The sequence below is a fragment of the Lichenostomus cassidix genome, chromosome 2, assembly GCF_008360975.1.
Source record: "Lichenostomus cassidix isolate B80296 chromosome 2, HeHo_3.0, whole genome shotgun sequence".
In the NCBI taxonomy this organism is placed as follows: Eukaryota; Metazoa; Chordata; class Aves; order Passeriformes; family Meliphagidae; genus Lichenostomus; species Lichenostomus cassidix.
Window position 1 is genome coordinate 85,942,749 of NC_139482.1, and position 17,827 is coordinate 85,960,575.

The following is a 17,827-nucleotide window of genomic DNA, read 5'->3' on the forward strand; positions in this document are numbered from 1 at the left end:
TACCTCAGTCTTTGCTGCAGCCGTATTGAGGATCATTATGTATATTAAATGGTAACATTAATGTGTCAAAATCAATCCTGTGCTGTGATTTACACAGCACCATTCCCTTAGATGTCCCTGCCCAGTGGTTCCCAATAGCTGCTCTGCTGATTCAGCTCCATTGCTGGCTCTTGTGCAGACTTGTCTCCTGGTCTCCTGTCTCATTAATTACTATCACTTAACCTGGGATGGAGTCTTTGATACTGATCTTAAAATGCCACCAGTTGCTCTACCTTAATGTTCACACCATTATTTTTATAAATTATACCACAACGGGAAGCTTTTAAAAGAGTATATTCTCAATCAAGAGGTAAGTAATGAAATAAAATGCTTGCCCATGACAGCTAACAAGCTTTAAAGATAAAATTTGCAGTGACATAGAGTGATTTGGAAAAAAAGTCTCTGGTTTTGTCATAGGACAAGTAAAGAGAGAAAATATGCTAAATATTATGGTAAATCTATATTTGCTTACATTACTTGTGAAAAAACTTCTGACTTAACCTGGTGAAGTATATATATTGATTTTATCTATAATTACTAATATTGCTGCAGTACTACTGGTATGTATACTTAATACTTTCTGTATTTCTCGTACTATGCTTAAAAGCAAAAACTGTACAACAACACTAAAAAATCAAAATAAAGTTACTATCCCCTTAAATAAATTCCTCTAATGCACAACACAAAAATAAATGTAGTTACTCTGAGGTATGATTAGAATTTCATTTTTATTTTAGATATATCTATATTATGATGTTTTTCTATCATAAACATAAGATCATCAGATTTCATAGTTCTGATAGGCAGCTGTAAGTTCAACAAGTGAACTTAAATATATACATATTAACATGGTTACTGTTATGTACTCAAAAGCTGCCCACTAAAGGCAGAGAGCTTATCCTAGTGCATAAACAGCACAGAATCTGACCCTAAACATCAGTAAATTTAATAAATTCTCCTGTTACGCTATTTTACTGAGCCTAGCACTCTTAGTAGGAAACCATCAAATCAATTTAAAAATAACTTTGTTTTAAAGAGCCCATTTGATCTGGCTGTAATTTCCTGAAAAACAAGGTTAGGGTGAATAAGTTTAACTACAGAATCAGCAAGTACCACTACAGCTCCTGAGCTGAGCTGCTGCTCTCATCATGTTCTGGGACAACCTCCAGTGTGGCACAGTATAACAACTTTTTGAGCTGAAATTGAAAACTACCTACTTACCACTTCAGACCTTGTTTACTCCAATCAGTATAATACTATACTTATTCTAATTATTTTAATACTATTCCATATTAGAATTTCTGCTACAGAAAAGCATGATTCTCCTTTGTAGTAGGAAATTTAATAAACAAGTAGCATTTCTCACCAATCCACCTGCCCTGAAAGACAGAAGGAGCCTGACAGCATGATAGTAGGGAGGTACAGATACATATCTATTTGCCAGTTTATTAAAAAGCTATAATGTCTGAATGCTCTAGACTACACTTTTTGTTTTAAAACATCTCATCCTGTGAGATTATGACAGTAACTGAAAATGTATGAATTTAACCAGTGAAGCAGTTCCAGTCTGAAGCTACTCCTTGCATGTAATGATATCTTTAAAGATACTATGTGTTCCGACAGGATGTAAATTCAAACCTAATTAAATTGATTTAAATGACACTTCCACTGGATAAAATCTAGATACCATGATACACTGCAGATGATTGCTAGTTACTGATAAAAACTGCTAAGGTGAGCTCTTCAAGTTCAGCCACTTGCACAATTACACCAAACCCTACCCAAGAGTTTTGGCTCTCACAAAACTAGCAGCCAGTTCAAAACAAATTGCCATGTCTTAACAAGAGTTTTAGCAGGTAGCATTTCAACTGGCAGAGCTATCCCACACATATTAACATACTCTGGCATCACAGTGCATGCCACCTGACCACAGAGCACTGAAAATCCCTGAGACCTGCAGTTCTCTGAATGAAGCTCTCAGAGGGTCACCGCTTACATCTCCTAATCCTTTCAGAATCTGCACCAGAATGATACTTTCTGCAACAAAGCCTATAGTGAATAGCTGGAATACTCTTCCCAAAATACATCTTATTTTCAGGCAGTCCACTGAGGAGAACCACAATTATCCCGAAGCACCGGTTTTTGTCACTTACACATTTGAAGTTAAATCTGTTAAAAAAACAGAATCCCTCCAGTCCCTGATGGGGAAAAATGGTAATTAAAAGACAATAAGCAGATTTTCTACAGAAATCTGGAAAAATTTATGTGTGTTTTAAGCTTAGCTTTATTTTAAAAAGGGAATTGCTTTTATAGAGCAATCTAGGTTAAAATGGAAACTGTCAAAACAGAGCTAAGAATTAACTTTGCTTGACATTTATCACATTTTGAAAGCTTCAGATGATCTGTAATCATACAAGTATGTGAATTTCTAAACCAGACTATGCCAATCTCAGAGAATTATCTACCTCCCCCAACCAAACGTGAGTAGATTTTAGATTTAGAGTAAACACAGATGTGTTATTTTGTAGAAAGGCGAAAACATATATGTATTGGCTTTTACTATGGGTATCAGTAATGCTGGTGTCATGGGGTTTTTTACACTTCTCCACTTATCCTAGTAGACAATTTTAATACGTCATTTAGCAAACAGAGAATGGAGTCTTACTATGATCACACCTAATTTCAGGATTCATAATAAATATGCAGGAAACTTAGGAGACTTAATAAAGATGGTTCACCACTTCTATCATGAGGAGATAAAATCGGATGGGTTATTTTTCTGAAAGAGAAATTGCAATCTAAAACACCTCATGCATGTGCTTTAGCATGACATTTTTTCTGAAAGGTACTGTTCCTAAAAAGTGATCTCAGAATCCAGTTAGTGCTGTAAAGATTCTGATTAACAAAAGAAAATTTGCAATAACTTAACTGTCTAGGTATTGCAGATTTGAAGAGGTGTCAGACTGTTTTTCACATTTTTCTAACCTGCAATAATTGTGTCTGGTAGTAACTTCAATTCTTGCTGTGGCAAGGCATTGATAGTTACATCAATTATATATTATATCCATTTATATCAATGTATTCACTTTGGATTAGAAAGGCTAATAGAAATACTCATTTATTAGCCAGGGAGGGTTGTGAACACATTTTTCAAACATTCCAATAAAACAGAATGGAGAGACTGGCTGTTTATTTAAACCTGCAGGAAGCCATAAAAGCTGTGGCACTCCATGTCGAGAAGTATGCCTGGCCCTGACACAAGTATTCATATCCATGAACAGCATGTCTTGCCTCACTGCAAAGCACACCTGCAACTTTAAGAGGCTCAATTAGGCAAATGTATTAGTTTCTCATTATCAGAGTTCCAGTCTCCTCCTATCTTCTCTCTTATCTGCCTCCACAACTCTCTGCTGCATGCTCCTGCTGCCTGCATCACGCCAGTTTTGGCTCTCCCCAGACCTGTTCAGGACTTGCCAACCATTTTCCCTCTCCTGGAAGCTGCATTGTCTCCTGCTGCACTGGTGAGCTGGTCTGAGTCACAGGGAAGTCCAGCAGCTGAGGGGTGTAGCACAAGGAAGAGGCACAACCATGTGGCAAGGAAAACCACTTCTCTATTACAAGCAACCTATTGCATGAGTTTACATACTCTTAATTCCAGATTTTGTTAGTTGACTGTAACAGACTAAATGAAATGCTCAATCCAGTGTCCCTGCCTGCAGGAAGGCCTGGATAGTAACAGCTTCAGCTGTCATATTGCTTGTCTGTCAGTCTCTAAGTCCCTTAGCTGATTCTACCCACTGAGATGCCACCAAAATAAGCTATCAAGAAATATGTACTAGTCCTAATTCTACTTCTCCCTGAAGATTTAGGCAACTCCTTCTACTTGGGGTTCAGAACCATGAATGTCTGCCTTTTTGAAAGCTCATATTAAATCCTTTCTTTTAAAAGTGAGCACACATATGCTCTGATACTTGGTTTTTGTATCATCTGTACTTACAACTGCTTAATCTGTCCTCCACTTGAAGCTACCTGTTCCTGCCACTGCCTGGAGGATTCAAACCCTCTTTTTCCCAAGCATACCCTAACCACTAGGCTGAAAGCAAGTCTGGTGTGGTATGAGGAGTGTGGAAAGGTCTCCTCTACAGCCAAGGATGAAAGTTTTCTCTCTGTTCCAATGAGAACAAATCCATAGTCTGGTAATAAACACAGTTATCAGAATGGCTGCTTATGTCTTGTAGGTACTTGTTTGTCACATGTTTTGTCTTGCAATAATTTTAATACAGAATACACAGTTGTGCAAACAGGGATCCGAAATAATTTCTAAACTCTTTCGAAACTCTAGACAAAAAGTGAAATAGTCATGCCATTTAATGACTTCTTTATGTTGCAGTAAAAATGCAATACTGTTAATTCAGAAACAAATTCAAAATGGATAGAAGGAAACTCTTTTGTGAGTAATACATGCTTACGTTGCAGCAGAGTCCATCATTTTGGGAGGGGTGCATATCTGTGGCTACAAGTCTGGCAATTGTCCTGTTCCAGGATGTAAATACTGGCTGACTCAGGAAGAAAAGCTGTCCTTGCTGTTTAAAAGACCCTGCTGTGGATCTCGAGCATTTTTGAGAATTAAAAGAAAATTCCTTCTATAAAGCATTGCAGGCCATTGCTGGGATTTACCACGTGAAAAGAGACTTGTAATATCATATCTGGGTTTTTATTGTTTATTAAACAGAGAAATGTGATTTGTTGGGTGTCATATGTCCTTAATTTTCAATAAACATACAAAATTCCATGCTTCTGTGTACAGCCTGCCCAATATGTCTATCATATATAACTTGATATAATTTAAAAAGATGGCTTATTTTGCAAACATTTGTAGGCCTAGAGTGAAACCTTCTACACAGAAGAAGGGCAAGAAAGGCTGAGACACCTATGATAGTTTCTACATAAATTAGGCAAGGTCTACAAATTTGGTTAGTGTCACTTAAACTGTACCACTGGAAAACTCAAATTTCAGGCATTTAAATATTTTTTCATATTTGAAAATGAAACAGCAACTCCCCAAGCTAAATACAGAACTACTGCTTAAAGTTTGGTTAGTTATGAATCAAGTAGGCCATATCTGAAGAAAAGGTTATTGGCATCTCAGGAGTTTAGGGGATGTCCATCTGACAAGGGAGAAAGTATTGTGAAAACACTCATCATTTTAGGATAAAGGAGGAGGGAGTTAAAACCCTCTAGGAAACTGTGTGAAAGTTATTCGCCATAAAAAGTCTTTCTATTGAGCCTGTGGTGTATTGGTATGCAGTCCATGCAGAAGCTTGTCTTAATTTTCCAGATAAACAGGTACATTTAATAAAAGATGACTCCTCTGCCTAAAAACTTTGTTGCTTTTATGCCCTGAAACCATCAGGACTACAGCAAAATACTGCTGAAATGGAACATACAGAAATTAGGGCAGTAATTAATGTGAGTTATATGACTGCTCATGACCAAAAGAGCTTTTTGTTAATAAAACCAGTATTTTCTATTTTATACGATATTGATTTCTAGCCAGGGAGATGGAGAGCTGCAGAGAGCTGTGCAATCTCTGCCCTTGGAAGTGTCCAGGACTTGCTGGGGGAAAGCCCCAGAAGTCGAGTCCAACGTCAGCTTTGACCTTGCATTGAGCAGAAGGTGAGCTGGTGACTTCCCTGAGACCCCTTCCTGCCTGGTGCTTCAGTGTTGGTGTCATGTTTCAGATGTCTGATGATGTGACTAAGATGGGTGTGTCCTCTCCCCAAACCAACAGTCCTACCAACGCTCCTTTCATAGGCAGGTTCAAACATGAAAATTACCAAAAAAATCAATGACTACATTTAGACAGTATTAATTCTCCCTACACTGTTACAATGGTTATGTTTTAGTGGAGCTGCTCTCATCTTGAAAGGACAGGACAATGTTCTGACAGCAGAATTAACTGGTAAAGTCAACAAACTGGAATAGAAGAAGGCCATTTTTCCTTGATGTAGCCACAGTGTGTTCAGGCTCCTCAAACCAAGGTAGTAATCTGGAAAAGCCTTATTCCTTAAGTTGATTATTTGCGTAGTCTAGAACTAGAAGTGCTAGTCGGCGTCTCACATTAATAACCTTGAATTTTCTAAAGTCAGAAATTCCATTTTCACCTGAATTTTTGTTAAACCTATTTATTGCAGCCAGGATTGCCTTTTGTTATGACTATAGAATTGCCCTTTTTATCCTCATCCTTTTTCATCTGTCCAAAAGGTTTTTTTTTTAATTTGCTGAATAATTCATTGTGGGACATGTCTTAAAATAGGATCCTGTTCAACCAACCACAAAATATTAAATACTATGTTTCCTTCTCACCTACAATTGAGGATGTAATAGCAAAACTTCACTAATTCTAATGTAGTGGAAAAGTCAATTCTTTTAATAGTTCTGTTCTGTTTCAAGCAACAAAAGGCAGTTGGGATAGAAGTGTATATGAAGACTCTGAACTGTCTGGCGCTTTTCAGATCTGCTCCAGTTCCTCAGCTTCAATATATGGTATCAGGGTGAAGTGCCACAGAACTTGCATAGCTAAGTAAACAACCACCTACTTGTACAAATGTTTCTGCAGAAATATTTCAGAAATTTGCCTTGAAATTAGCTCTACCATACAACTCTGTCTTCCCTTTTCCTCCTGAGCTGCCTCAAAATAGCCTACAATAGATAGTTGTATTACCTTATTTTCATTTAAATTAGAATTTGCCATATGTTTATTTTGGTTCTGTTGTCAGGGTTTTTTTTCCATTATCCAGTTAAATGTAGGTATTCATAGGATAATGCACCTACAGTTTTGCTGAGTACGGGAGACTGGCGTGCTATTCAAATCTGGAATGGTTGGCATTGAGTTTACTAGATAAAGGAAAGTTAATGCAGTATTCAGGGCATGTGCAACCAGACTTTTTTTTTTTTCCCCATAATATGAGAAAAACAATAAAGACGACAGATTTCGTTTGAAGAATTTTAAAATCTAAGGTATACTTTTTTTTCTTGTCTTCTTTAAAAGACCTTTGGAGCATCTGATACAATTATTGCTCTCTGATACATTATGCCTTTGATAACTTTTTGAAGGTTTGTTGAAAGAATGTTTTTGTTCTCAACTCCTGTGGAAGTGTAATGTTTCATAGATCAGTGTACCTAACCTTAGTCTTTCTGACATGGTGTCTCAGTATGGCAGCATTAAGTACCTGTACACTAATGGAAAAACCTTCTTATAAGTAACTTTACACTGCAATGCACCATGGCAGAAATAGCATGGTTAGCAGAAATGAAAAAAACCTAAAATTTTTATCTACTTAAAGTGACAAGAAAGACAGAAGCAAGTGCTAAAATGTGCAAAAAATAGGCAAAATGTGAAAGTAAAGTTTTGTTTTCTGTATTGGTTTACCAGGTAGGCCATAACATTTTGAAAGTAAAATTTAACTGTTCTAATTCAAATGTGTTTTTTCCTAAGCAAAATAGGAGTTCTGAAAGAAAGATACCTCCTGTTTTCACTTGAAACTAATTAATTGCCTTTCCTTGAAGAAATGTTGTTTTGTTTTCCTTTGTTACTCAAATGTTATTTCCCATCAGAATGGATAATGTTTTACAGAATAAACTACAATCAAGAAACTGAGTATTATTTTTGTTTTTTTCAGACTGAAATTACTCTCCCATCAGTCATAGGAGCCAATAACTTTTTGGTTTCCTTGTCTTTGATTCAGTCATGTGTAGATGAATGGACTTGGACCCTTCTCCTACCTTGTTACTCGGCACAGGGATTGTGGCATGCTTCCTGAGCAGCATTGCAATGTTAACGGCCCATGAGCATATTGTAATCTTCCACTCTTTTCTCCAGAAGTACTTTGACCTTAACTGTTCTGTATCAAATGATGTATGTGAAACTTTAAGATGCAGTTTAGCCAAAGTCCTTGACTGAACTGAATTTTTCTGACAAAGAAAGGAACATACTGGCAGGTTTTTTATAAAAATTCAATTGTGATTTACTGTAGTCTTTTTTGCTAGTATGCGTCCATCCATTTTCAGTCTTAAAGCCCATCAATTTAGGAGACTTTTTTTTCTCTAGAGGGATCAAAATATTCTGTTAGCTGAGCCACTTTTACCCTTGATGAAAGTATGATCCAACTCATGCTTTTGGATTTTATGTATGCTGAAGGTTTTAGCTCTAGGGCCACTTCAGCAATGCCATTCAGCTTATGCTTATGAATTTGTCCAAGTTACAATTTTCTTAATAAAGAAAACTGTCAAACTTTATAAACAAGGAATAGTCCCAATCCACCAAATGAAATGTAAAAGTGCAATTATTTAAGCCGAAGGGAGCTTTGTGGCAAATGCAAATTAAACCAGGCTTTTCTGGGATAGTGTGAAGCTATTTGCAGTTGCATCCCAATTACATTTTATTTGAGGCTTTTACCCACAGGAAATAGTAATTTTTTCCCCTTTAAATATCTGTAAGTTATAAAACTTTGCCTATCATAGTACTTGAAAGTTTTTAAATGGGAAAACATGTTTGGCATCTGAAATCTCTTGAGAATAAATCCAAGCTTTTTACTGAGGCTTGTTCATCTTTTTCTGTGTTTGTTTAATAATTTTGAAGAAAAGAAAGTGAACTTGAGTTTTTCTTGATGTTTTTCCTTAAGTGAGCAGTACCATTATGAAAGGAGACCTTGTGTCATGAAATTGCTATGTCTTTTTCCCCTAGGTCTTTAAGAAATGCTTGAGAGGTGGGGAATGTAATTAAAATCTTATTCTCCCTTTGGTTGCATTTTTAATTTCGAATTCAAACCCTCACACACCATAATAGAGCTTTGCATTAGGGTGTTTTATACCTCTATCAAAGTGACTAAAGTAATTAGTATTTTATACATTTTGGTAAGTATTTTGTCACTGGAAGCACCAGTGCAGGTGAATGATAATGGTTTGAAGCTCAGGCACTGACAGGACCCTAAATGAGAATGTCGCCTTTTAATCAAGAGCACTTGGAGTCTATGGTATTGAAATGCCCTACAGAGAGCATAGAAAAGCCATCCATCACTTTGTGACAGTCCAATCTTTTAGTGCATGAGTAAAATTTTATTCAGCCTTTCTGAGGCAGTTGGAATGTGAGATGTTTAACTCGCTTAAGAGCAGCAGAAGTTCGAAAGCATAACGTCCAGATTGCTATCTGGGCAGCTTGTGTGTCTTTATGTATTATCTTTGTTTATTTAAATTGCAATTGAAACACTTTCCATGTCCTACTTCAAACACCTTCCCCCGTACTCTTATATACTCAACAGCAGAGATTATATCTAAATTTTAGTCATATGTTTGGAGTTAATTTACACAGTTGATTAACTCTTGATGCTCAGTGGAAATACTCAGCAAGTCAGAGGGAAAGAACCGCTGCTTTAGGAAAGGCAGGTTTTGTAAGTCTTGAACAGATAAGCAGTTTGACACATGACTCAGAAATCCTCTGGGGAATGGTTAGAAGAAGTACATTTAGTGACACAGGTACTTGGAATTATACACTATAATAGTCCAACAATGTATTTTCTAGCTTTGTGTTATGTTTGTTTTTAACAACCCTCTTTCATCTTTCTTTATAAGTGAAAACAGCAGTAGCATCTGAGGACAATGTGGTAATTTAAGCAAAAATATTTTTGTTGTCGGGCCTTTGGGATATTTACTTCTGATATGAGTGGAAGCAGAAACCTATATCGGGACTCTTGTCTTTTAAGATGAGTTGGCAGTGATGAAACCCACTGACTTAGATGGATTTACTCACAATTTAGAGTGTATACGTGAATGACTTGCCAATCCTACTAACTACTTCAAGTCAAGGACAATGATCTATACTGGACTTAATGGCTAGTTACAGCTGGCTACTACTCAGAGGTCTGTTTTTAGTAAATTCAGTTTTTTCATTCCTCTGTGGAATAGAATTTGCCATAAATATGCAAGATTAGGATTTTTTTTTTCTTTCTGGCATTTAAACATTTTCAAGCTGAACTATTTTTTGTCCTATCCCAAAATAAGATAGGACCTTCTGTGAAGGGAGAATGTCCCTGAAATACTACCATGTACTAGAATGCTGAGAGAGAAAAGGCTGGGGAAATTCTACTGGGCTTCATTTTAGTGAGTGGAAAGGAAGGGGGAAAAAGCTTTTCCTGCTGAATCCAAGAACTAGTAAAATGTAACCAGATGAGGAAGACATGTTTGTACATCTTACTGAGTAAGTCTTTCCAGCAGACCTTTCTGTCACAGACATGGATAGAGTTAATCTTGTTCTAGAGAGTGCAGTTTCTTCAGTCCTACATTGTTACTGAGTCTTCAGTGAGTTTGCTTTCAGAAATATACTGCGGTAATAATATTGGCAATGAGAAATTTTTTAGCCATCATTTTAACTTGAGCTTAAGCACATCTAATTCTGACACCTTTCTCTGTGAATTATTCCCAGCAACGTAAAGAGCTGAATTTTTGTCTGCCAGAGGGTACATGTTCAAGTTTTAATGGCCCCTGTCATGTCATCATGCAAAGTTAAATGATTTAAATATTCAGAATGTGCAAGAGCCCAGGCCAGCCTTGTTATAGTGAGAGCTAATATATTAATCAAACAGCTTAATATATGTTCCAGAATGAGCAGTATTAGCTGGCACTCGGTTAAATAGCTGACATTCAGGATCTACTCCCAATTTTAAAAAGTCTGCACATATCATCACTTCTGTCATCTAGAGACATTTGTGCTCTGTTTCCACATGGCATTCTCACTCACTGTAATTGTCTGCTAGTGAAAATACAGGTATTATCCATCGATTTTATAAATTACCATTTTCTTCCCTGGCTTCATGCCACAGCTCTGTCAGGATATCACAGAACTTATACACAACTAAAAGCCAAGTAAGTTGCTACAAGCTGGATATTGCTGCTTTAGAAATAACCTACTACAAGAATAATTAGACATGCACCATTATTGAAGCTGAGTTAAAGCAACATTGTAGTAGTATTTTGATTATGAAAATCAGTTGCCGGAAGTAAGTAAAAGTAATTTAAACTATTTACTGAATTTCACATAGAAAGGGTGAAGACAAGTGGGTTCCTCAGTAAACTGGGTGCTTGAGGCCAGACCCCTCTTACTACTTATTTTTTAATAGTGACTTACAACATCCTCATCATCACTGTAAGACAAAGCCAGCATTTCAGAAATACTGCAAGCAGAAACAAAAGCCAACACATGTAACCACCTTCACATACAGTTCCTGTACTCTGTATATTGTTAACAGTAACAAATTAATGATTTGCAGAAAACAGAGAGAATCAATGTTTTCAGTATTGCTTTTGCATCCTTAAACTAGAAACTCCCTTTCTAGTTCTTACAGATTTTATTTATGCATTTAAGTTTTGATCTACAAACACACTGTTCTTTTACCTTCTAGTTTTAAATTTTAACACATAAAACTGTAACATCTAGTGAAACTGGATGGTCATAGTATACATTCAGTGGTGTGCAAATCTGTTTCTTTTTCTAAGCCATGACGTGTGTGGTATGCAGTGACAGGATGCCAGAAATGCACTTATTTACATCTTTGACTTTATGTTTCATATTTTCTTGGAGGTTTTTATTCATAGTAATGTCCTGTTAGTGTAAAATAATAAAAAATGTTATAGAATATAATCCAAAACTAAATAGGTAAGAAATTTTACTTCAGTATGTATCACCTATTCTGTTGTGCAGTTTTAATCCTTGCTGGGGACAGGAAAAAAAAAAAGAAATTATGAGTGAAACAAGCACTTTCATAATAAGCTAATAAGGTATTATACTAAGGTATTTAGTATCATTACAGACACTCATACCAAACCTCACAATGCTGATTCCACCTAGAAATAGCCAAAACAAAGAATTCAGTTTCCATGGTCTACAGGTTTTGCTTGTACTCTCTAAATAAAACCAGACAGATGGCGCAATCTTTGGAAATCATGTGAAAACATCTGCGGTAGGGAATTTGGAACAAAATTTATGCAAAAAAATTGATAGATCTACCAAAACCTAATATTGAAAGTAGTATGTGAATAGGCAGCCTCCCAGTGTGTTTTCTCCCAGTACAGACAGTATATACAGCAAAGTCCAAACTAGGCTCATTCCTGGGGTTTGGCTTTGCTCAAAAGAAACCAGTGTTTAGGTAGCAGAGCTTAGCTCAGGTCTCTTCCCCAGACTTGGCTGCTCCTAAAGCAAACTTACTAGGACTCCCAAGTGTTTGTTGCAGGTATTCAGTCTCACTCAAATTTTTGCTGTCTACCAAATCCTCTGCCATCTGTCTCTCATGGGTGACTATAACCCAGTCCTAGGACATAACAGGGAGGACAATGTCCCACCCAGCAGGGATGCTCTGAGTACTCAATAGGTGGTCTTGTGAAAAGAAAGACAATATAGAAACTGATCCTCTCACTATTTCTCTCGGCTGTCCCAGAAGGGATAGAAGTTGCCAACCTGTCATACTGTGGTTGTAGTTAAAATTCAGCTAAAGCACATAAACACAACTTTACAGACAGAATAAAATTGCACAAGTGATCCTGTAAGAAGTATTTGACCTGCTGCCTATGACTTTTAATATATGCCATTCCAGTCAAGGTTGCTCAGTGCCTGGGGGATACTGGGAGGAGGAGGAGAACGGAGAGGGTTAACATGAGAAGAGGCAACATGGACTTTAGTGGGGATTAGCAGCCACAGAAAGAGTTGCTGGGAGAGGATGAACATAGTTACTGCTGTCTTAGCTACAGTCTACTGCAGTGTTTTTTTCCCTTATTTGAGGTAAAACTAGCATAAGCATGTTCAGCTGTACTAAAATCACACCTTCATTTTCCCATGCAGGTATACCCTGTAAATGTAAAGCCACTCCAAAGTCTTTGTTGCTATAATCTTCAACAGACTATGGAGAAAAAACATACTGCTTAGTGACTAATGTAGCACAAATTCCCTGTAGCTCTAGTTACATAAACCACCATTTAAAAGACACAATTTAGTTATAAAGTGCACGTTAAAAGCTGCTCTCTCCTTGAAGTGTATATTGAATTCCCCATAAAGATTGTTTACAAGATCAGTTAAAAATAAGCTTTAAAGAAGCTTTTGAGCATTTCAGCCCATGGTTCCATCTTCTTTCTAGCCCCACAGCTAAAGCATTTGGGATTATCCCAGGAGTCTGGGAATGATGAAATTAGCTAAGAGAGTGGCTTGGTAGGGAAAATGTGCTGGGGACGGGCTGTGAATCGGGCAGGAAGGGGAAACTGCCCCACACGTGACTGGGGGTTACAGCACACATTGAGCAGTGCATGTTCCCTGGTGACAGGCACTTCCTCACTGTGCTCACGATACCACCGTCACTTCACAGGACTACAAAGGGCATTTGAATTCTTCCTGTTTGTTTGTCCCAACACGACAGTGAAGAATGAACTGTCTTCCAATCTAAACGACCAAGAAAACAAGCGCATTTGGGAGAGATTTGTTCAACTGATGTTAAAAGTTAAAGATTGCCTTTACTGTGCAGTAATTGTTCACTGAGGAATCTCTTTTCAGGCCGTAAATAATGGTTTGTATTATCACTGTATTACTCACTTTCAGGAAACATGTGTTTTGCAGAACAAAAGGTAGATCTATATCCCCTGCCTTTAAAAACTTTCAGAAAACAAACCTGAAAAATTACATGATGTTTCCTGTGCTTTAAATCCTGACATTTAAAACACAGGCCAGAGGGATTTGTAGATTCTGGAGGCACTTGCAGTTCCTGGCTATAAAGCTGCAGAGGGTATCAGCTGAGACTTCTGCAGGCTGCACAGGAAGAGCATTTCAAAGCTCTGTACTGCCAGAATTCACGCCTCTGTGCAGTAGCACCAGTGCTTCTGCTCAACTCTTTAATGTTTTTCCAGAAAGAAAAGCACATTAGCTGAGTGTCTCTCTGCCACAGACCCACAGCTAAAAGTCAGAGTTTTCATACAAGCAGTGCTGAGTGAGGGAACTGGCATGACTCTACAGCGTGTCTTTATCTCAGTTCCCAGCATTTAACTGGGATCACAGTATTCAGTCTTATTTGCTTCCCAGTCTGTCACAGGGCTCTGAAATCATGCTATCAGCTGCATACCTCAGTGGTATGAAATCTGCTTTACAGCCCTGCACACCAGCCTGCACCCTTTGCCTTGAAGATGAAACCACTGCTCTCATATTGTCCATGACAGATCTGGAGGCTACTGCTGGCATTATGTCTCGCTGGCACTGGAGGATGACTTGGGTGATCCCATGAACCCAAAAAGCAGCAGTTGTGCTCCAGATCCTGCTGCCTCTGCCACCATCTGAGAGATACCGGTGCCAACAAAATCAACATCTTGCCTGTAATGAGAGCTAGCCCAATTCTTACCAGCTCTAATACCTGAAATCCTTTAGGGGTTGGTACGGAAAAGAAACAACATCTAATATTTGCATTCAGGAATTGTCCTGCCAGGAACAATTCTTTACTTTCCTTCTCAATGCACCAGCAAGATTAGCACTGAATCCACACAGAAAAAAACCACTGAAGACAGTGAGTGTAATATGTAAGTACATCCAGCTGCAGGAATTAAGGACTACATATATAAGATTCTTCCCCTTTACAATTTAACTATTTTTATTTGCTTGGTCTCAAAATACTAGTTAATCTTTTGAGATATTGTTGAAATGCTACTCAAAGCCTGTCTCATAGAAACCAGAATACTTAGGAGAAGATCACCGAAGGGGCAAAAGTGATAAAGTAATTATCTGTAGGACTGGATTTAAAACCAACCAGATGGTACCAAAGAAAAGGCAAGAATGCTTTGAAGAATAAATCTGACTGCTGATTCTTCCACTTAAGAGAATTTACACTGATAATGAGCAGTATCAGAGATAATGAATTCATGAAAAATAATCTTGTTTCTCAAGCCTTGTCTTTCTCAAGACTGACTAATGTTTGCTGCTGAAATCTGAAGTGCTGGAAGCGTGCATGTGCAAGAATATACTTTGAAACCTAGGAACTCAGTGTATAAAGCCACTTTACTCAGGATTGATGAAGATATTTTCTCTGCTCACTTCCACATAATGTACATGTTTCTAAACATCCATCTGCATTTCTTCTGTTTCTCTGACAGTCACTGCCTTTTAATGTTGTCTGTCCTCTCAATGGAAGAATCAAGTTTAAGTTACAGACTTCAGTGTTGCTTCTGCTGATGTTATTATGCCTTATCCCCATAATATTAAATTACAGAGGACTGTTATTTTGAAAATAGATTATTTCTATTCATCTATTTTATTTTAGTAAGGCACTAGAAACATTGCTTTTTTACTTTATACTTTCAATATTTAAGACCTCTCTTTGCTATGTTGAAAACAGGCACTGTAGAAAGACTGAGGTATTTCCTCTAACAAGAGTTCAACTTGCCTAGTCCCTAATCCTGTAATTACTTTTGCATGTATTAAGAGTAAAAACACTTCCCTTGTAGTCATATGGAGAAGGATATGCTGAATCATGGCCTTTGCTATATAGTCTCAGTTTGTAGAGGTACTTCCATAAGCCTCAAATAATAACAATCCTTTTTTCTCCTACTTAAATGAGTCTCCTATCAACACAAAAGGCTTTGAATGCAGGTTTTTACAGGAAAGTATTTTTTTGTTCAAAGTATTATCTCTCTGAAGGTAATGTAAAAGAACATTTTAACCATCCACTCAGTAAATATTGACTTAGCCTTTAGCCTAGCTTTTAGTTCTCCAAGTAAAAAAAATCTAGGTATGAATTCCTACTGACTAAACTGCCAAACTCAGTGGCAAAATTTGCATTGGCTTTGGCGTAGATGAGGATTTCAAAGAAACGTTTATGTATGTAGCATGGGCTAGTTCTGGTAATGTGGAGACTTACAGGTCACTAGCCAATTAAAAAAAACCCAAAAAGACATAAACTCAGCCATGCAGAATTACCAGAAATTGGTTAGACTGCTACACAGCTTTTTTAGCTTTCCAGTCACACACATCTTCTTCAACTGCTCTTCCTGCTAAATAAATAAACCATAAAGAAAACCGAGAAAAAACCAACTAGCACCTATGTAGATTTTGTGAGGCTTGCATATAAAAATAGTATATAATAAAATACTTTTTCTCTCAGTCCTCACCCAAGCACAACTGCCACCAGTGATGAGCAATAAAATGATTAATCAATTTTTCTTTAGAAACTTGATGAAAAACCTTTTTATAAATTTTATATATTACTGTTAATACTTCATACAGAACATTCTAAAACAGATGCAGTGTACATTTCTGCTGGTTTGGGTTGCACATGCTGTCTTGCACTTTGTAAAATGCAATGAGATAGCATTCATTAATACTGCAACGAATTTTATGTGGTTTTTACTCAGTGGGCTTTGGCCACTCTGTTCCCCTCCTCCCTATTGTGTGTTTCTTGTAAATTGATTGACAAATACTCTGTTTCATGCTTCCCCACTCTTGGCATGCAACGCATTTAAAGATTCAAAAGAGATAGGAAAGCTAAAAAGGCAACAGGTAGGTAATAGAGCAGATGGCTCCGTCTCCAGTTAAACTTGCTCAGAGTAACAAGCAGTGAGATTGTATTTTTTTCTACAGAGTGCAGGTGGAGAGGCTGTGAATGAAAATAAATTTCTGAATACAGACTCCAGCACAGGATCAGTGGAAACTACTGCCAAGCCATTACCATTTAAAGATCCAAACTTCATCGTAAGTATATTATTTCAGCAACTTGAAATTCCAAACTTTTCCCATAACACACTAGCTAGGATTCTATTTAACTATTTTTCTAGTGTAAATATTAAGAAAATGAGCTTAACAGCCAAATAAAAGGTTGAGAATTTTTAAGACATTGACCTCAATCCATGCCATACTATAGTCCAAAGTGCATACTCTGTTATAGCATGAAAATGGCACTGGTTCAGAGGCAGAACTGTTATATTAAATTCTAGAACAGAGTCAGAAAACCTGTTAGATCCAGGTAAATGTGGAAGCTTTATGATATGGTATCTCACAATCTACCGGAGCTAGAGAGGAGCAATTAATACCACAAATGTTGGAATCCTGTGTTCCAGTTCCTAGTCAAGGCAGGCTGCAAAACAATTAAGCTAGAAATTAGCCAGAGAGTCATTAGCAGATGGCATTTTGCTCCTCTTCTGGTCCCTGAAACTCTTAACAGATTTGTGGTGTCTTCTTCTTCACATTGCTAGATTTAGAAGCAAAATGCACTGTGCTCCCCAGAAGTCTGGCCTGCCAGCATTCAGAGTCATGTAAACACTGACAGCTGATGAAATACAGGCTTCTAAACACTCTGAGGGTTAAGCTGGGAGAGAAGGTGAAGAAGATTAAGTTAGTAATGCTGAGTTTGTGTTTGATATCTTTTTGTCTTGCTGTGCCAAAGCCAACTCATTGGCACACTGTACAAATGCTTTCTAGACAAGCAAACTTCTCAGACTGCTGGTCCTAAGCCAGTACTTAGAAAGAAGGATTTTATCCCAGATTTCATTCTGTATGAACAAGATACAATATCCCACAGCATATAACTTAAATAATCGGGCAATACGCAGCTCACTAAGCACAGGTTTGGCAGGGGTATGAAATTAATCTCTGACATGCAAGTTGCTCTACATCTGCTTTGCAGGCAACTTCAGTCATGAGAGGGGCATTCAAACCACTGTATACTTTGCTCACTAATCCTCCAGCAAGCACCAGCATCTTTGAAAAATGGGGCTT

At 37.4% G+C, this 17,827-nt stretch overlaps 1 protein-coding gene and 1 long non-coding RNA gene across 2 annotated transcripts in view; one reads left to right on the top strand and one right to left on the bottom strand.

Annotated features, from left to right (window-relative positions):
* The window catches only part of LOC146441708 (uncharacterized), a 61,473-nt gene that overhangs the window by 16,371 nt on the left and 27,275 nt on the right, over window positions 1-17,827 (bottom strand). The window lies entirely within an intron of this gene.
* INO80C (INO80 complex subunit C) overlaps window positions 1-17,827 on the top strand; it is a 30,796-nt gene that overhangs the window by 4,051 nt on the left and 8,918 nt on the right. The window contains exon 2 of the mRNA XM_085052249.1: window positions 16,694-16,804. Within this exon, the coding sequence (XP_084908375.1) occupies window positions 16,694-16,804 (111 nt within the window). The remainder of the gene's footprint in view (window positions 1-16,693; window positions 16,805-17,827) is intronic.